Source organism: Camelina sativa, chromosome 1, assembly GCF_000633955.1.
Source record: "Camelina sativa cultivar DH55 chromosome 1, Cs, whole genome shotgun sequence".
In the NCBI taxonomy this organism is placed as follows: Eukaryota; Viridiplantae; Streptophyta; class Magnoliopsida; order Brassicales; family Brassicaceae; genus Camelina; species Camelina sativa.
The window spans coordinates 14,790,388-14,811,650 of NC_025685.1; the positions used below are offsets into that span (position 1 = coordinate 14,790,388).

Here is a 21,263-nt window from a genome sequence, read left to right on the forward strand (position 1 = left end):
CCCAGTATAGGCCCAATAAGAGCCCATTTGTTTCCACACTTTTATTTATTTTTCCCTCTCTGAAGAAGATTAGAAAGGAAAAAGAAAAAAAAAACAAAAGGTTGTGAATGTCTCTGTCCCTCCTCAGTTCTCACGCAAGCTCGGAATCTCGCCGGCGGTGAAGCTCCGCCGTAATTAGAAGAGGGAAACTCAGAATTGAGTTTTTTTTGGCTAGGAAGAGATTTTATTGATGTGTAGAAGCGGTTAGTGTGAGGGAAAGAGGAGAATTGTAAGTAGTCAGAATTTGTGAAGGAGACGATGTCGCTGAGGATTAAATTAGTGGTTGATAAGTTTGTGGAGGAGCTGAAGCAAGCACTTGACGCTGATATACAAGATCGGATCATGAAGGAGAGAGAGATGCAGAGTTATATCGAAGAGCGTGAGCGGGAAGTCGCTGAGCGAGAAGCTGCCTGGAAAGCTGAGCTCTCTCGCCGTGAGGTTCGTTTTCTTTGAATTTTGATTTTTAGGGTTTTGGGGAAATCTGTGTGTGGATTCTGATTTTGTGAATTTGGACAGACGGAGATCGCTAGACAGGAAGCGAGGTTGAAGATGGAGAGAGAGAATCTGGAGAAGGAGAAGAGCGTTCTCATGGGGACTGCTTCGAATCAGGATAATCAAGACGGTGCTCTTGAGATTACTGTGAGTGGTGAGAAGTATCGTTGTCTTAGATTCTCTAAGGCTAAGAAATGAGTTGTGGGAATTGGAAATTAGGGCTCGTAACGTAGGGCACAAAAGGGTATTGCAATTCGATAAGGAGAAGATTTGTTCTTTGTTTATGATGGATGAAACGGGAAACTTGGGTTTGTGTAAATTATTAAATTCAATGAAGAAAGTATTGTGTTTTCTTGAAAGATAGTTTGTCTGGATCACTCTTCCTTGCTCTATTCAAACATTTGTTGATTACTGTGTTGTCACACTGATATGTAGGAATTGAGGTCTTTCTGAATGATGGATGTAGTTTGATTAGTATAGATGTTTGTAGGATATATATCTTTCCAGATTCTTCTGTTACAAAGGTTTTTTTCAGGTAGTTTTGCTTTAATGAGCCAGCAACGTATGGTGTGAAGAGAATCTAAGATGCAAGGATGCATGAGTGTGAGTGAATGGTGTGATTATTGGTGTTAGTATCATGATGAGTTTGTTATAGACAAATGTTTTGGGTTAGGGAGATAAAGCACTTACGTTTAACTCATAGAATTCTTTCTCCTGTTCTTGTAACTTGGTACACTGAAAAACCAGCACCCAGTAGCAGGGTTAAACCTAAGAGGTTTCAGAACATAGGGAAGAAGTAGAATGTTGTGTCTTTTAAGGTAAAATGTGATCTTGTTAGTGGTCAAGCTGATAGCCAAACAGATGACCTAGGTTCCATCATCCTTTAGGCTCTAGACTACAACAGTAATGATTGTCTTGCAGCGATAACATACATTGTGGTAATATTGTACCTATTTCCGTATTTCTTGCTGGTTTCTTAATTTACTTAACATAGGTCCTTTTAGTGGAACAAAACAACGCACATACGGCCTTACGGATTTGCATAGGTTTGTTCCGAACTTCCGAAAGATGAATTCTTTCCTGGTTCTGTTAGATTTGCTTGACATGCAGAAATGTGTCCAACATCAGTGTATATACAATGGTAAGAGGATCCATATGTGTTCGTTTAACTTTCAACATTCTCTCTCTGAATTTTATCTACAAAACAAACTTACGGGAATATCTATATCTAATGCACTTATGCAAGCATTAGATGTTGTGGTTGGCTTGAATTTAGATCAGTGTGACTAACAAACCCTAACTGGGAGAGCTCCCTTTGTTTGTAAAGGCGCCTAAGCGTAGTTGTATGATAAGTTTCCAGGTGAGTTCAGTAGTGAACACCTGTCTTTGGGAAGTTGTTACAAAACCATGTCTTGTCTACTTCTCATACTACGATCATTTGATTTGTTAATTTATTAAGCGGTAAGGCATCAAACACTAAGAAGGCTTAGTATGTTTTTTGTGACTTTGTAAATTGATAATAAAATCTACAAGACAAAAGACGTGTTGGGCGAGCCAAACAAGACCACACATGACAGTATACTGAAACGCAAATCCGATGGATTCAATAAAAGTTATAACAGGATGAACAAAACAAAGAAAGCAGCAGTCTATGTTGGTCAATTAATAATAAAATCGAAGATAAAGACAATAATAGATTAGGCTGTGTTCTGGTTGATTTGCACAGAGCTCGGAACATAAGAGCACCCAAGTGGCCAGCAAAGTCGGTGCCTAGATTTGCCAAGATCAACTTTCTTAAAGTAGCCCTTCTTTCCAATGATGTGAGCTATGTTGCGAGTGGGGTTACAGCTACCTACGTTCTTATCAAGAACCACGGCCACCTTCTTCCTCTCGTCAACGAAGAAACTCCCACCCATAAAACAGAAGGAATAACCGGTGAAAGGTTTCATATCAACCTTTAAGAAGGACTTGTTCCACGAAACTGCATTAGGCTCAATCTTGCTGCTAATCCATATCTTCAAGGTATATGGAGATGAGCATCGCTGAAACAACACGGCAAGCTGTTTTTCCCCAACACTAGATAGAGCTACAGTATCTCGAACGAAAGGGTGAAACGGCAGAGGCAGACGCGGTCCAAATCTCTCAGTGGTGAAGTCAAAACAGAGTAAGAAATAAGAATGATCTCCTCCTGCTGGGAAAACCTTGTCACGGGCAAACCAGTAAGTGTTACCCTGTAGAGACAAGCCACGGTGAACAAATTCTATATCCCAGTCCGGATTGACATCAAGAACCTTCCATGAATTAGAGCCAAAACTGTAAATTTCAAACTCACGAAGTTGGGTACACATGTTTTTGTAGTCGTATACATCCACAAATCTCAAGACTTTGTGGTTCTTCTTCAGCTCGTCGTAGCCAAGAGCGTACCTGTCCCATATGTTGAAAGAGTTTCTAGGTTGGACCGACCATGTTTGACCTGAACAAGGGTTCCAAACAACAAGCCTAGATATGTCTTCTTTGGTGGGTGTGCATAACAATAAACCATCGCAGTGAAAGATATTGGATATGCCGACTCGATCTGCATCCTCCATGCTAATAAGTTGACCTACACGCTTTATACGAGTAGGAGAGCGGAGATTGACGCTGAATAAAGAGACCCTGTAATTGAGCATCATCACCACATGAAACGCCTTCCTCTGCTTCTTCTTTGCTTTTTCTTTGCCGATGTGCCTTCTTGTAAAGGACCCATCTTTGGATAAAGTGTTCCACTTTTTGCATGTTGATCGCACTCCTCTCAGAGATGTCACCGGAATCCTAAAGAGCACCTCCTCTGCCAAATCCCTTGGAAGATCGGAGATCATCGTCGTTCACCGATCGAATTTTGCTTGGGAAACTTTATATATTTAATATGCCCACATTATAGGTCCATAGTTTCTACTTTTATTTAGTATAGCTTCTATTTTTAATATGAATAATTTTTAAAAAATATATATTATACTAGTGATCGAAAAATAGGAATACTACTAGTATAATATATATATTTTAAAAATTATTGATATTAAAAATAGAAGCTATACTAAATAAAAGTAGAAACTATAATTCAAATAGGATTTTAAAGAACCAATCCTAATGAAACATCTCAATATTTAACATTTTTGAAAATTTCATTAATTAACATTTTTGAATGTTAATATTTTCTATGCAATGATATTAATAAAAAGGGAAAAATAAATCTATGGAAAGAAGATATATGTAATTTCTAAGAAAACAATATATGAAATATATACAAATTGTGTATTCTTATTCTTATTTTATTAATCTTCTGGTTTTCAAACAAAATAGAAATATTAACAAAAATATTTTATTATATAAAGGGTGAATTTGCTGAGTAGCAAAAAAAAAAAAAACCTAACAAATAATAAGCTTTTGGGATTTGTGAAAATTATCGACCCATTCGAATTGGAAAATCTTATTAGCGGGAAAATTTTGTTTCTTGAGATTTGGACAACATGGTACGGTGGTACTATAACTTATTTATTTGTCACAGTTTGAATTCTTTGGAGATGGTATGATACGACTAGACTATAATAGTATTCAATTAATAACATCATCGTCACAGCAGATAGAGCCAGATGGATAATTCCAATTGTGTTTTAACGTTAAAGGCCGATTTTGTCGGGTTTTAATCTTAGGAGCTCTCTACTCTCCGTCAAAAATTCTGAATTACTCCTTCTCTAAAATTTAATTTACTTTGGATTTAAAACAATTCGAAAATATAAGTAAATACCTTTATATCCCTAATAATTAGAGAGTATTACTGAACCCAACCAGTTAAAATGGATTTAAACATATGAACTTGTTATACTTGTATTAGGAGTGAATAATTAAGCTGGTTTAATATGTTTTGGTTAAGCTTAATAGATTAGATTTTCGGTTTAGATTAGTTCCGGTTTACTGTAAATGGTTGTATATAGATAAATATTGTAAAGTTTGTTAGGGAATTGATGAAAAAATCATTTCACAAAATCTCTTAGCTCATGAACTCTATTATGGTATCAGAGCTTTTCTTCCGCAAATCTCTGTGATTTCATCATCTTCTTCTTCAAATTCTCCACAATCACACCGACGAAATCGTTTCTATCATCATCGGTTCATCTTCTGCATCGTTGATTTTGGCGAAAATGATGAAAAAGGGGGAAAATTGAGGAATCAGAGTGAAACACCTGAGATCGATACATCTGCAGTGAGGATCACTCGCGGATCAGTCGTGCTTGAAGATACAAAGGTGGAATTGGTGAAACAACAATGTAATCTCAAATCGGAAGGATATGGAACTCACAGATCTGCGTCGAAGTCATTGGAAACTTTCGACAGTCCATTAATTCTTCAATCGTCCGATCACCCAGGTTTGATGATTGTTGCTCATGCTCTTGATGGAACGAATTACAATAGCTGGTCGATTGCGATGAGGATTAGTCTAGATGCTAAGAACAAACTCAATTTCATTGACGGATCCTTACCTAGGCCATGTGAGAGTGATTACGATTTCAAGATCTGGAGTAGATGCAATAGTATGGTGAAGTCATGGATTCTCAATGTTGTGAGCAAGGAAATCTATGATAGTATCTTATACTATCAAGATGCAGCAGAAATATGGGATGATTTGTTCACAAGATTTAAAGTGAATAATCTACCAAGAAGGTATCAACTCGAACAAGCTGTAATGACTTTGAGACAAGGTCAACTTGATTTGTCAAGCTACTTCACGAAGAAGAAGACTCTGTGGGAACAGCTAGCCAACACTAAGTCTAGAAATGTGAAGAAGTGTGATTGTGATCATGTCAAGGAGTTGCTTGAAGAAGCTGATACGAGTCATGTGATACAATTCCTCATGGGATTGAATGATGAATTCAATAGTATCAGAAGTCAGATACTGAACATGAAGCCTAAACCAGGATTGAATGAGATTTATAACATGTTGGATCAAGATGAGAGTCAAAGATTGGTGGGAGTTTCTTCTAGGCCAAAGCCACCTCCTACTGCTTTCCAGTCTCAAGCGGTGATTCCGGATCAAAACTCAATTCTGATGGCTCAAGGAAACTTTCAAAAGCCCAAATGTTCTCATTGTTCTCGAGTTGGTCACACTGCGGACAAGTGTTACAAAATTCACGGATATCCGCCTGTTCATCCAAGAGCTAAGAAGAACAATTATGTTGGAAGTACAAACTTGGCGAGTAGTGGACAGATTGAGGATCAGAAGGATCAAATGGGGACAGAAGTGCATGGAGAAATGTCGAATGATCAACTCCAACAAATGATTTCTTACCTCAGTGCCAAGCTTCAATCTCCCTGTATCACTTCATGCCCTGACAAAGCTATAGCCTCGACTTCGAACTCTGTACCTTCTATCTCACAGATATCTGGTACTTTCCTATCTTTATATGATTTCACTTTTTATGACATGTTGACATCTTCTATACCTCATGAAACTGAGTTGTCTTTTAGAGCTTGGGTTATAGATTCAGGAGCTAGTCATCATGTTACTCATGAAAGAAATCTTTATATAGAGTATCAAGCCTTAGATAGAACTTTTGTTAGATTACCAAATGGTCAAACAGTTAAAATAGAGGGAACTGGTTATATTCAACTTACTGATGCTTTGTCTCTTTATAATGTGTTGCATATTCCTGAATTTAAATTTAACTTGCTAAGTGTTAGTGTTATCACGAAATCTTTGAAGTCTAAAGTGAGTTTTACTTCTGATGAATGTATGATACAAGCTCTTACTCAAGACCTAATGATTGGGAACGGTAGTCAAGTCGCAAAGTTATATGTCTTGAACTTGGATAAGTCTCTTGTTAATGTGTCTTGCTCTACTTTTCCTGGTAAGTCTGTCTGTTCTACTTCAAAAGATAATTCAGAAATGTGGCATAAAAGGTTAGGACATCCATCGTTTGCTAAAATAGAGTTTCTCTCTGATGTCTTACTGTTATCTAAATCAAATATCAATAAAGCTAAAGTTCATTGTCGTATTTGTCATTTGTCGAAACAGAAACATTTACCTTTCAAATCATTGAATCATATGAGTGAAAAAGCTTTTGAATTGGTTCACATTGACACTTGGGGTCCTTTTTCTGTTCCAACCGTTGATGGATATCATTATTTCTTAACAATAGTTGATGATTTTAGTCGAGCAACTTGGATATATATGCTGAAACAAAATTTTGATGTTTTACATGTTTTTCCTGGTTTTATTAAAATGATTGAAACTCAATATAATACTAACGTTTGTTCTGTGAGATCCGACAATGCTCATGAATTGAAATTTGCTGATTTTTATCTGAAAAATGGAATTAAATCTTTTCATTCTTGTCCTGAAACTCCTTAACAAAACTTTGTGGTTGAAAGAAAGCATCAACATTTGTTGAATGTAGCTAGGTCTCTAATGTTTCAGTCAGGTGTTCCTCTAGAGTATTGGGGCGATTGTGTATTAACCGCAGTATTTTTAATCAATAGATTACCATCTCCTGTCCTAGATAATAAGACACCCTTTGAGAAATTAACTAATAAGAGTCTTGATTATCATAGTTTAAAAGCCTTTGGTTGTTTATGTTATTGTAGTACATCCTCTAAGTCTAGAAAAAAATTTGAACCTAGGGCTAGAGCTTGTATATTCTTAGGCTATCCATCAGGTTACAAAGGTTATAAGCTACTAGATATAGAGACATACTCAGTTTCTATTTCAAGGAATGTCATTTTTTATGAGGATATCTTTCCTTTTGCATCATCTACTATCCCAGATGATGCAAAGACTTTCTTTCCTCATGTTTCTCTCCCTGCACAAATCAATGATGAACATTTGCCTCTAGTGCAATCATCTTCTGATGCTTCTCATGCCATCGATGAGACATCCTCCATGGTTTCTGTTCCTTCTGAACCTAAACCAACTCGGCAGAGAAAATTGCCTTCCCATTTGCAGGACTTTCATTGCTATAATAATACTCCTACTATAACTAAGCCTACAAACACATCACCTTATCCATTGACAAATTATATTTTTTATTCAAATCTATCTCAGCCTTTCTGTGCTTTTATTAATGCCATTGCAAAGTCAAAAATTCCTAAAAACTATTCAGAGGCTCGGTTGGACAAGGTATGGGTTGATGTTGTGGGAAAGGAGATTGGTGCTTTTGTAAGGACTCAGACGTGGAGTGTTGGTGAATTACCTCTGGGTAAGGTTGCTGTAGGTTGTAAATGGTTGTTTACAATCAAGTATCATGCAGATGGAAGTATTGAACGATACAAGGCTCGCTTGGTGGCAAAGGGGTATACTCAACGAGAGGGAATTGACTTTGTTGAAACTTTTTCACCCGTTGTGAAGATGGCAACGGTAAAGATGGTTCTTTCCCTCGCACCTAAAATGCAGTGGTCATTACATCAATTAGACATCTCTAATGCATTTTTGAATGGTGACCTCGATGAGGAAATATACATGAAGTTGCCACCAGGTTATGCTGAAATTCAAGGAGAAACAGTCTCTCCTACTGTTGTATGTCGCTTGCGTAAGTCCATATATGGATTAAAACAAGCATCTCGACAGTGGTTTCTTAAATTCAAGGCTACTTTGAAAGGTCTTGGTTTTGAAACATGTAATGGTGATCACACTCTGTTTGTCAAGGAGACGGGTGATCAATTTCTTGTTGTCTTGGTGTATGTTGACGACATCTTAATCGCTAGTATAGATGCTGCAGCTGCTGGTCATTTGCGCGATCAGTGAGTTCTCACTTTCAGTTAAGGGATCTTGGTCCTCTGAAGTTCTTCCTTGGTATTGAACTTGCTCGAAGTGATGCAGGTATTACTCTTTCTCAGAGGAAGTACGTTCTTGATCTATTGGAAGAAACTGGTTTCTCGGACTGCAAGCCTTCTCCTATTCCAATGAAGCCTGATCAGCATATGTCGTTAACAGGATTGTTTAAGAAGTAATCTAAGGTGGTACTCGAGGAGATTGAACCAGCTTCTGACTCTCTCGATACTTCACCAACTCCTATTCTTTTATCTACTGCTGAGAGTGCACTTATTCATGATGCTAAGCACTATAGGAGATTGATTGGCAAATTACAATATTTGACCATTACGAGATCGGATATTTGTTTTTCCATGGGCAAATTGGCACAATATTGTTCGGCTCCACGGAAGTTTCATCTTCAAGCTGCTCACAAGATCCTGCGTTACTTGAAAGGGACCATTGGCCAAGGACTTTTCTATGGTAAAGACAATGACTTCTCTATTCGTGGGTTTTCTGACGCAGACTGGGGTGCTTGTCCAGACAGTAGAAGGTCGGTGACAGGTTTTGCGATCTTCCTTGGTCAATCATTGATATCTTGGAAATCTAAGAAACAACAGATGGTCTCGATGAGCTCTGCAGAATCTGAATACAGAGCGATGAGCAAAGCTACCAAGGAGTTGCTATGGTTCACATACATTTTGAAGGCATTGCGGATTCCTTTCACTTATCCAGCCTATTTGTATGGTGACAACACCGCGGCTCTTCACATTGCTAACCATTCCGTTTATCATGAACGCACAAAACATATAGAGTTTGACTGTCACAAGGTTAGAGAAGCAATTGAAGATGGCGTTTTCAAGACTATGTTTGTGCGTACAGACAATCAGTTGGCTGATATTTTAACAAAGGCTCTTCATCCAGCTCCTTTCAGAGATAATATTCGCAAGATGGGAGTTATCAATATCTACTCACCTCCATCTTGAGGGGGGGGGTATTAGGAGTGAATAATTAAGCTGGTTTAATATGTTTTGGTTAAGCTTAATAGATTAGATTTTGCTCATGAACTCTATTAACTTGGGTCGAAAATCAATGTTTCTTTTCTTCGTTCGATTCGTAAGGAACCCAACTCATCTCGATTCATCTTTTTTTCTTTGTATGAGTGCAGTGGGTATCTGATTGCAAGTAGAGACAAGGAACAAACATATATGAGCAGCGAATCCTCGTGACGTAAATTAAAAGCGAGTCTCTAAAGGCAGATGGAGAAGTAGCAGCGGCGCCGGAAGTTCAATTTGATGAACCAATTCAGTCAATATCTTGGGATTCCACGGTAGTTTTTAAAGTATAACTTGGTAAAATAAGACTTATGTTTGTTAGTTATAAATTTCTAAAACAAAAAGGTACAACCTGGTACAATTTGGTACAACTTGATTTTGATTTCAGGATTCGCTGAAGAATACAAACCATTACAATCTCTGAGAATGTATTTTGAAGCGGAAAAAGTGTTATATTCATAAGTTCGTGAAAATATTGGAGGGTCATCTTAAAGACTGGGAAATCAAATAATCCAGTGAGCATACACAGTCCAAACACTTCTTCCACATGTCAAGAGACCAAAATCATAAGGTGATGAGTATGCGGATCAGTGGATGTTGTGTTCTACACACAACTTGTTTAGAGAAGAGGAATGAGTGTTGGTTTATGAGAAAGAGGTCCCATGGGAGGGAAAAGAAGCATTGAAAAGGGGTCTAAGGTTGGAGGTATGAGTCCAATTGTGACGAGGAAAAGGAAGAGGAAGGTTTAAGAATTTTATGTGAACCATTTGATTATTGTTTTATTTTGGTATAAATGTCTCGATTTTGGTAAAATTGTTGTTGGTTTCCATTTGATTTGGTTGTTTTCTTTTTGGTATTCAAGTTATTTAGCTAGGTAAAGCTGTTTTGTACAGATTAATGGGGAAAAAGATACATAGTTGTACTTAGTTGTTCATAGTTGTGATAGTTGTACAAACTGGTGATGAATTGAATATTGAAATCGAATATGACTTACCTTGTTAATTGAGTTCCACGAATCATCAGATCGTCCTTCTCTCTATATGCTTTTTCTTAAATGGTTTTAATGGAGAAATGGCGTAGATATGAGTTTTTGGAAACTTTTGGGAGTTAAATGATTTTTTTTATTATTATTTCAAAATGTGGGTCAAATCAGAATAACATGTGGTCAATTGGGCCGTCATTAACTGCACGTATCGCCGCAAAGCAAGTAAAACTGCCAGGTGGCACCGCAAAAACGAACACAGTTGTTCCTAGTTTCCAAGTTATTCTCGCTTATACATAGTTGTACATTTCGAGTTTTTTTGTGTATAATCAGTTATACTTGGCTTTAAAGTAAAATTTTCTAGTTGCACCAAAGATTTTACTTCTATTTTATTACATTCCCCATATTCTTATTCAAAAGTATGTTTGAAAACATTATTTTCTTGTGTTTTGCAATGTAATTGGGATAATAGTAAGGAAGTCATGTAGCAGTATAAGGTATTTCTTGTACATGAATGAATTTCATGAAGACTAATTTCAAAAAAAAATTTACGGTTATTTGTGAAAATTTAGCACACAAATCCTGAATATAAAGTGCATATGAAGATTTATAACATTGTTTATGAAATTTTAATTAAAAGGTGGACATAGTTATACAAGTTGGACGTAGTTGTACTTATTGAATGAGTGCAACGCCATATATAGTTGTACAATGCGAAACCAAATTTTACCTTGTGTACGTTTAAAAGGTAAATATGAACGAATAATATGAATATGGTCGTAGTTGTACCATTAGTTGGTTTAAGTTGTACAAACTGAATGAGAGCAAAGTCATACGTAGTTGAACTACTATGAAACCAAGTTGTACCAAGTTTTACAAAACTCATCTGAGTACAAATACACTCATACAGCTTCAAAGGCTCCTTCGGCTCCAAAGGCTCGTGCAGTTCTGCTGGTTCCTTGCCTCTATAAAGAGTAACAATATCCAAATTAACTTATCATTAGCTTTACCACTTGAAATCAGTTCACCATAATTCAGACAAACTAAACTCTTGGAATCCATTGATACTTATCTTCGGTCTTTGTATAATTTCCATCATGATAATAGATGCTGATGGAAAGGTTGTTCATTGTTTCTTCCTGAAAAATTAGAATTATAACTAAATTAACACTAAATAAAATAATATTTGTACCTTTAAGAATAATAGTTGTACCAGTTATACAAATTCTAACAGTTATACCAAGTTGTTTTAGTTAGACCATTTGTGCCAGTTATACTCAATTTTCTAGTTCTGATTTGTTTGCAACCCAATTGATTTTTGGTTCAAAAACACAATTATATCTACAATTCACTACGAATCAACAACTAGTAGAGAATATAACTCATTTGTCTGAAACTAAAGTGAATCAATATTAGAGAAAGATGTTCTTGGGTATAAAGCTTCGCTTTCAATGGGGGTAAACCTTCGTGGTCGATATGCACGATGATGATGGATGAGGGATGATTTGTGATTGGCCCAATATCTCAGTTGTGATTGGCTGAATTTGTTTCTATTTTATTAATCAATTCAATTACAAATTGGTTTTGACATTCGGTTTGTACCGATTTGGTAAGGGTAAACTTGGATTTGTGTTATTTCATTAAAAGTATGAGAGTAGAGGAGATTATAGGAGAGTACTCAGAATTTTTGTTGGATAGTAGAGAGCTTTTCAGAATTTAACCCGTTTTGTCTTGGTTAAGAAGCCAAGTCATGTTAAAGGATTACAGAGGGACAAATACGTAAGAAAGTGGAAGATGAGAGGGTCAATCTGCAAAGAGATCTGAGGCTCGCAGTTGTGACGTGTTAGAGCATCATTAGTGCCTCTCTTAATTAAGTTACTCTCAAATTAATTAATTATATAATTAATACTAATTTAAGCAAAGCAACCCTAAAAGTATTTTTTCAAAATAATTCCTTTATTAGAGAATAATCTTTTAAATAATACTAGGTTTTGAACCCACGCTACGCGTGGGTATATTTGATATATTTTGATGAAAACCATATACGATTGATGACGATAGTAAAATATTATTTTATAAAAAATTTAAATTAGTATTAAGGAAAAAGTTAAATTTCAGATACACAATTTTTTGAAATATAAAAATCGGTTATGTTATAAAATAAAATCGGATAAAAAAAATCATGAATTTAACTAGACATCCAGGCGAGACGAATTAAACTGATGACCTCACATATCCTAAACCATTTTTTTGACTACCAGAAAAACAAAACAATTTTATCATTATGAATTTAACTCGTTTTCATATTTAATTGATCGCTACCACCTATGTTTGCGTGTTTTCTATTCAATGTTTTCTTATTTTTCATATTCTTGCTTGTCATTTCTATTGTCAAATTTTGTGGTAATCGTCATCAGTACTTTACTGTCCGGTTCTTCGCTATACTCTTTTTCTTCTTCATCCTCGTCAACTTCTTCACTTTCTTCCACTAAAAAACCTTTTTTAGACTACCACACAACTTGTTAATCGATCAAACTCTTTTTCACTATACTCTTTTTCTTCTTCATCCTCGTCAACTTCTTCACTTTCTTCCTCTAAAAAACCTTTTTTTAGACTACCACACAACTTGTTAATCGATCAAACTCCAAGAACAACATCATTCTTTTCTCATAAAAATAAAATAAAAAATTAAAGAAAAAAATATCAACTTATCTAGAAAATCATACACAAAAATATGTTTTACAGCTCATAAGAAATAAAAAGCACAAACGTAGATACATAAGATAATTTATGTTTTACATAAATATTTATAATATTTTAAACTCTTTTCTGATTTATATTACCCCTAAGACCATCATTAGTGGTAAGTTCTCTGTGGGTTACTCATGAAATTGGGCCCCAAATTCTTAATAAAAAAAAACTCATTAATGGTCCAAACAAGAGAGAATCGTTGTTGTGGGAAGGATCTGAAGCAACCCCTTAAGAACGCTACGTGTCGTTTTATCAGTGGTTGTTGTGTAAATATAAAACCGGATTTTTTTCTTCGCTACTTTCTTCTTCTTTCTTCCCGACTTTCTCTCTCTCTTCTCTGTGGAACGAAGCGGCGAAGAACAACCGATTGATCTGAAATCTGAAATAATCAATGGATTCACGTCAAATCCTTTTAGTTTTTCGACTTAGATCTTATGGTTGGTTGGTTACCCGGAGGGGATGGCTTCCAGATCGGCCAAACCGTTAGAGAAAGCGATGGCTTCCAGATCAGCAATTAAAATGGCATGAATATATACTCTAATTTGGATAACTTTGTCGTTAAACATTATATATATAGTTATAGTGTTTTTACAGAAATCTTAAAATTTAGAAAATCCAGTCCAATAAAAATGAAAAATAAGTAATAATATTATACCAATAGCTGAGATATGTAGGGATCTAATGACCAATTAAAATTTATAAAATACAGTGGTATAATACCATAACTAAGACCAATTATATAAGGATCTAATGACCAATTATAGTCTTCTTCCTCACGAAATAATTTTGTAATTTTATTTCTCCATCAATTACAGACATATATATTACTTCAAAAAAACTAACTATATCCAAATTAATAGAATTATCCTTAATAAAATACCTTATAGTATCTATATTAACATTTTTGAAGTACATTTTAGTTTATGCCCTTTAAGTTTTAATTATTTTTTTTTTTACAACAATAACCCCTAAAACAATTCCATAAATAACATGCTGAAAAACTCAAATACTAAACTTTCTTAAATTGACAAACATTTGTTACATTTATTGCCATAAAATCTTAACAACATCTATACATTCCGATTTTTCCAAAAACAACTCTACCCTAAAGTTTTAACCCATTAAATCTCCAAAACTATTTTTATGGATGCTAAAATCTCTCAAATTTAAATGATATACAACAGATTTTCCATAACAAAAGTTTACAATATCCATAATTATATTAACATTAATAAATTTCCTAAACCGAAAATGCAATTATAAAATGTCACATTAAATATGTTGAAAACCTCCATATAATTTAGTTTATTTTTTTATTTTTTGAGGAATTACCAAAAAAATCGAAATTCTATTAATTATTATAAACTATATATATTGACACGGAAAAATTATAAACTATATAAATATGTTAATTTGGTAAAACAATTAACATAATTAAACTTGATAAAAAAACTTATATTGATTATTTTTTTTTACGCAAAAAATTATTTTGATTTTGGTGAGACAGGTTGGCATTAATCTTATATAGGGAGTTAAGTGGAATTGTTTTTTTTTAAAACACTTTTAGATGTGTACCCTTTAAGTTTTAATTGTTTATTTTTTTTTACAACATTAACCCGTAAAACAATTCCATAAATAACATTGCTGAGAAACTCAAATACTAAACTTTCTTAAATTGACCAACATTTGTTACATTTATTGCCATAAAATCTTAACAACATCTATACATTCCGATTTTTCCATAAACAACTCTACCCATTAAAGTTTTAACCCATTAAATCTCTAAAACTATTTTTATGGATGCTAAAATCTCTCAAATTTAAATGATATACAACAGATTTCCATAACAAAAGTTTACAATATCCATAATTATATTAACATTAATAAATTTCCTAAACCTAAAATCCAATTATAAAATGTCACATTAAATATGTTGTAAACCCCCATATAATTTGGTTTATTTTTTTATTTTTTGAAGAATTACCAAAAAAATTGAAATTCTATTAATTATTATAAACTATATATATTGACATGGGAAAATTATAAACTATATAAATATGCTAATTTGGTAAAACAATTAACATAATTAAACTTGATAAAAAAACTTATATTGATTATTTTTTTTACGCAAAAATTTATTTTGATTTTGGTGAGACGGATTGGCATTAATCTTATATAGAAAGTTAAGTGGAATTGTTTTTTTTAAAACACTTTTAGATGTTTACCCTTTTAAGTTTTAATTATTATTTTTTTTTTACAACATTAACCCCTAAAACAATTCCATAAATAACATTGCCGAGAAACTCAAATACTAAACTTTCTTAAATTGACCTAACATTTATTACATTTGTTAAATTGACCAACGGCTCTACCATCTTGGTGGATACTGTTAGATGGTCTGCATGTGCCATGAAGTTAGTAACATCATGGTAATCCAACCATTCATGTGTAGACCGAACCAGTATCTCTTCAATATCCAATAGATGCTCAGAGTCAGAGTCGTTTTGGAGATTGTGAGGCTGGAAAATCGAAAGATCAGAATAATCATTCTTCAAAGCAAATCCAGGTTCAAGATCGAGTAGAGAAACGAAGCAAAAGCACATATACCAATCTGCAATTATTCACTGTTCTAATGCATACAAATTATTCTCACTGATGAACAAATTAACCACCAGAGGATATAAAAAGAATCAAATCATTTCACGTGTTCCATCAGCATCCAATCTTGTAAAACATAAGAAACTCTAAGAAAGATCAGGAATGAGCACACATACCAACCTACAATTATTCAACAGTTCTAATGCAACTCCTAATCATCTTAGCAAATAATCTAACATGAGAGGCTAAATGTATCTGAGATACAGGAAGAACGTAGATCCATCCTATATATGTTACTCAAATCGCTAACTAATGTAATGTAACCTATACTATGCAATATCAATCTGTAACAAAAGGCAAAAAATCAAACGAAACAGCTTCAAATCAACAAGCAGAGATCAAAATATAAACAAAAATTGACCTAATCGACAGAGAACATAGATTTATCCTTGATTACATGTAAATACACAAACCGAACACACTCAAATCACCAAACTCTAACCTATACAATGACTTCTTCATCGGCACTCTCGTCTTCCTCACCACTCTCTTCTTCATCGGCACTATCGTCTTCCTCACCACTCTCTTCTTCCTCACTACTACTGCCAGTGTTCAGGACTGTGACTCTCATTCCTGAATCATCTGACGATAAAACATCGTCTGGCAAGTGTACAATTATGTACTGAGCTATTTTAAATTGGGAAGCCCTACAAAAAAAGAAAAAAAAAAAGATAAAAAAAGAAAAAGGAAAGAGGTAAGTGAATAAAAATATGTGTTGAGAGAAGTATATCCTAATAAGAGAACAAAGAAAAGTTAACTCACCCTGCTGGATAATAAGTCCTGCGCCAGTAATTACTGCGCATCCCAATATCAAGGGGGACGAGAGGTAACCTCGATGACTGGTAGTAGATAGGCAGTGCTGGTTGAGTAACTCTGTCCCCATTGAAGTCCCAGTCATTAGCATCTGTGAGTTCTCCAGAGTGAAAAAGAAACAAGCCTTCCTTGAATGGCTCTACCATCTCTGTGGATGTTGGTAGATTATTTTGAACAGCCATGATGTTTATAACATCATGGGAATCCAACCATTCATATCTGGACCGATGCAGAATCTCTTTAATATCCAACAGATCCTCCACTCGAGAGTAGTTTTGGAGATTGCGAGCCATTTCAGACTGGAAAATTGAAATATGAGAATGAATATTCTTCAAATAGCAAATTGAGGTTCAAATTCGAGCAGAAACCAAATTACGAGTATTCACTGTGCCAATGCAACTCAATAATCAATTAAGGCAACCATTTAAGAGGCTAAAAGTAGTATCAGAGGTACATAAACCATCTAACAGCTAAAGAGGCTAAAAAGTATCAGAGATATACGAAGAACACAGATCCATCCTCGATTTCATGAATTTACACAAATCAAACTCTTGAATCACACCAAGTAGTGTAACCTGTACAAGCTATCAAATCGGGGAAACGAAATAGAACCGGAATCAAATAGTAGCAATCCACGCAGAACAACTAAATCAACAGATCAATCAACATCTGGGAAGATCCATCCAAGTTCTCGGTGCTGAAAACGAAACCGACCAGAAAAAAAAAACGCAAAACCAAACGAAACGAAACAACTTCGATTCAACAATCAGAGATCAAAATCAAAATCAAGCACTATTAACACCAGATGTTAAGCAAAAATTGATCTAATCGACTGATTTCGAATGAAACAGATTGAAGAAAAAAAAAGGAACGAGAGAGAAGATGATCTTACCAATGCAATTTAAAGCTTTAATCGCGCAACCAAAGAAGAGGTTCTGAACTCACGCAATCAAAAGATCGATCATCTGCGAAGAACAAATCCATGTTCTCGGCGCTCAAAACAAAAGCGATAGAACAAAAAAAAAAAAACGCAAAATCAACGAAACAGCTTCGATTCAACAAGCGGAGGTCAAAATCAAGCACCATTAACACCAGATGTTAAACAAAGATTTGACCTAATCGACGGATTTCGAAGGAAACAGATAAAAAAAAAAAGAGAGAGAAGAAGATCTTACAGATGCAATTTCAAGCTTCAGTCGCGCAATCGAAGAAGAGGATTCGTAGCTTTTTTTTTTTTTTTCTCTCTCTTTCTTCTCTCTTCGTTTACGGAAGATTTTGTAGATACAGTGTGAGTGTTTATGGCGGTTCGTGCGAGTGTGAGTGTTTTATGTAGCTTCTTTTCAGACGTTGGAGGACGAAGGGGACGCTGACGTCACTTTTTCTATTGGTTATTGTGCTGACCTACGATGAATCCTGTCCGTTGAATTTGAAATGCTAATCTGACGGTTAGGGATTTATTCTAAGTTTTTTTTGGGCTTTCTACACTGTATGTAAAATGCCTTTTTCTATTAACTGTAGTAACAATAAATAAATACATAAATAAAAAAGCGACGACACTGGTGTGCCAAAAAGTATATCCCACCGACAAATTGGCATATGACGCGTGTCGAAAATTACGCGCTTTGCTTAAGTCCATTTTACGTACGTAGAGTCAAACACAGGAACCTCTGTTCGTCTCTCTCTTCTACTCTCTCTTACAGAGAACGCTTTCGTTACTCTGTTTTCGCTTTTGTTGGAAAAACAAAACTGTGGGTAGTTGTTTCTCGACGAATAAGGAGGATGATTCACCGGAGTTACAGATCGACGAACCCTTGACAACGAACCCAAGAACGACGGATTTGGCGACTGGTCTCTTTTACGAACTTCTCTCTCTCCGATCTTAAGACGGCGACAAAGAACTTCAGTTCCCACGAGAGATCATATCAGACAAGGCAGAGGATTGCTCCAATGTCGTCTACAAGGTTCGTTTGCCACAAAATCTTGGCTTCATCGCTGTCAAAGAGATTCAAGAGTATGCCTTTGGCTGATCGTCGCTACTTTACGGTGCCTTTTCTTGCCTTTTAAAAGATTTAGCCAACTTTGCGACGTTCATTGATCTCTTTTGATGGGTTTGATTCGGTTTCTTCGCTCTTCTTCAGATAGACGCAAAAGCAGTTGCGTCAAGTTGATGGGATGTTGCTAGCTGCGATGAAGATGATGAACTGCTTCTTGTTGCAGAGTTCATGCCTAATGTTACACTTACTCAGCGTTTGTTCCATCGTATGATTCTTCTTTCTTTATGTCTTGTTTCCTTTTTAGATATAAAATTGGTGAATCTGTGGTTAAAGAGGCTGTATTGTTGCATGGTTTCCGTGACATGATTTGTGTTTAAAGATGGTGCTAACGTATCTGCTTGTAGAATCGATGTAAACAGAACTCTTTAGAATTCTATGTTTTGAATCTGATGACAGAGAGGCTGCATTGTTGGTTTATATGACATGACTGTGCTTTAGATTGTAGCAATGTATGTGCTCCCTGAATCGATTTAAACTGCACTAGAGTGAGGCTGCATTGTTTGTTTACGCATCATGGTTTGAGTTGTAGATTGTGTCTATGTATCTGCTTGTAGAATCCATCGAAACAGGCCTTTTTTGCGATCTCTGTTTTGAATCTGAAGATATAGAGAAGCTGCATTGTTGGTTTAGGTGACATGTTTGTGCTTTCGATTCTTAAAGGTGTACATAACTAGGTAGTATTCTCTGTTTTTTTTTATCTTCTTTTACTGTTGTAATTCGCAAAAAAAAAAACCTTGGAATGGTCATCAATGATAGGTATCTTCCTCTTAGGTGGCGCAGGATCAGTAAGTCTTTTAGCAAGACGTTCAGAAGTTATGCTGAGGATCATGGAGAAAGAGTACAACTTCTGCAGAATCTGGTTTCCACTCTGGTCTCTGAATCAGCTAAATCGAAGGAGAGGCTAGATATAGCAACTGAGCAAACCTCCATCCTCTTATCCCGCATCAGAGAGCAGCCAGTCTCTTCTTCACTTGCTCTCCGAGACATTTCTTCTGTGCAGAGTAATTTTTGATACCGCAATGCTATGCGTGTCTAACGCTTTTTACATAAAATTATTACTTTGTTAACCTAATCTTACAAGATAACTTTTATCTTAGATACTTCAAAATATGCAGTACTAAGAGAAATGAAAATCAACCTTTTGTTCGACTGAGACTCTATATTTATGTTAAAGCACACGACACATATCAGAAGAACAGTATCTGAATTCATTCAAGATCTATAAAAAAAAAACAACTCTGATAAGTCCCAGTTATGGGATAATCAAGTGTTTATCAAAACAATGAAAATTAGAACAGAACACAAGTAACTTATGACAATTTTCTCTTCATGTCCGATTACACAATAGAGAATGCTTACATACACTTAACCAACTAGTTAAGAACGTGAAAACGTGGGCAAGAAAACATATTCCCACTAATTATTATAACTGAAACCATGCTATCTCATGAATCTTTACCATCAAGACAAATATATATATATATATATATATATACGTATATATATCTGGAATAGAGGGGAAATACTTCTACTTTTGTTTCATTAGTGCATTAACAAGGAAAACGAAATAACATTTCTAAATAGGGTTTTGTTCTCTTCTTCTTGCTAATCATAAACATAAATCGTATAAGTTCTATGCGGTTCCAGAGGAAAGCTGAGAACCGATGACAAGAACGGAGATGGCAGTGCTGAAGCAGAGGAAAGAGAGAGCTCGTCAAAAAGCCTAAGGCTTTAGGCCCCGATTGGTAACGGCTGTTACTTATGACTGTAAAGACTTTAACTTTAAAATTTTAGTCGTAGAGAATTTGGCTGTAGATGATGATAAACTGCTGATAATGAAAAGAAAAATAATTATTATTGAAATGGATCTTAAAAGAAGGAGAAAAATAAGAATAATTAATGTGTAAAAATAATTTATAGAAAATTTAAATATCAAATTTTAGAGAGCTTTTAAGTATAATGGGGAAAGAAAAAAATTAAAATTTTATATTTGTTTAATTTTAAAGCCTGGTTTTCATGCTTTAAAAAATCAGGGAAAACAAAGAAGGAAACCAAAAAAAGTGACTTCTAAAGCTTTTAAAAAAATAAAGTAAAAAACGTGTGATTGGTAAATAAATGGCTGTCAAAGCTTTAATTTTTTTAAAAGTCTTAAAAGTCTTTAATTAGTAACTTTTAGCTGTAAAGACTTTTACTTTAAAATTTTAGCTGTAGAGAATTTGGCTGTAGATGCTTTGACTGTAGAAACTTTAACTGTTAAAATCTGATTGTTTATCAAGAACTTTTAATGTTGTAGCTGTTATTTTTATTATTATTATAAATATTAATAATAAATAAATATTATGTCATAAATCAATTCATATAACACTTTAAGACAAAATAAAGTTTATTAATGATAAAATAAAATTTCGCTAACAATATTCTGATTTTTATTTTGTTTTTGGTGATGATTCTTGATTGATTATTCTAGCAAATATCAATAGTATTTTTTTAATTGTTTTGAATGTTTTTTTTCCAATTGAGTAGTTATATGAGCAGTCAAAAATCTATTAACCACTAATCAATGCATTGTTTGATTGTTATTCTCTTATTAATCATGAATTTCATAAACTCTTTTATGGTATTATTAGTGATGATGATGA

The 21,263-nt window shown here is 34.7% G+C and overlaps 3 protein-coding genes across 4 annotated transcripts; 1 reads left to right on the plus strand and 2 right to left on the minus strand.

Moving 5' to 3' along the window:
• On the plus strand, window positions 82-895 carry LOC104791035. The gene is made up of 2 exons (XM_010516836.2): window positions 82-477; window positions 556-895. Exons 1-2 carry the CDS (start codon window positions 298-300, stop codon window positions 727-729), a joined length of 354 nt encoding a protein of 117 aa, XP_010515138.1. The 5' UTR covers window positions 82-297; the 3' UTR covers window positions 730-895.
• LOC104791046 (F-box protein At2g18780) lies at window positions 2,089-3,424 on the minus strand. Its single transcript, XM_010516847.2, has one exon. The coding sequence runs from the start codon at window positions 3,387-3,389 to the stop codon at window positions 2,229-2,231; it is 1,161 nt and encodes a 386-aa protein (XP_010515149.1). The 5' UTR covers window positions 3,390-3,424; the 3' UTR covers window positions 2,089-2,228.
• Window positions 15,441-17,900, minus strand: LOC104791056. Of its 2 annotated transcripts, XM_010516858.2 has the most exons (5): window positions 17,746-17,900; window positions 17,463-17,535; window positions 16,520-16,869; window positions 16,200-16,404; window positions 15,441-15,618 (listed from the first exon to the last, which is right to left on the minus strand). In XM_010516858.2, the coding sequence occupies exons 3-4, from the start codon at window positions 16,861-16,863 to the stop codon at window positions 16,200-16,202; spliced, it is 549 nt and encodes a 182-aa protein (XP_010515160.1). In that variant the 5' UTR covers window positions 16,864-16,869; window positions 17,463-17,535; window positions 17,746-17,900; the 3' UTR covers window positions 15,441-15,618. The 2 variants fall into 2 exon arrangements, with proteins under 2 accessions (XP_010515160.1, XP_019098424.1); XM_019242879.1 differs by lacking the exon at window positions 15,441-15,618 and having other exon boundaries at window positions 16,064-16,404.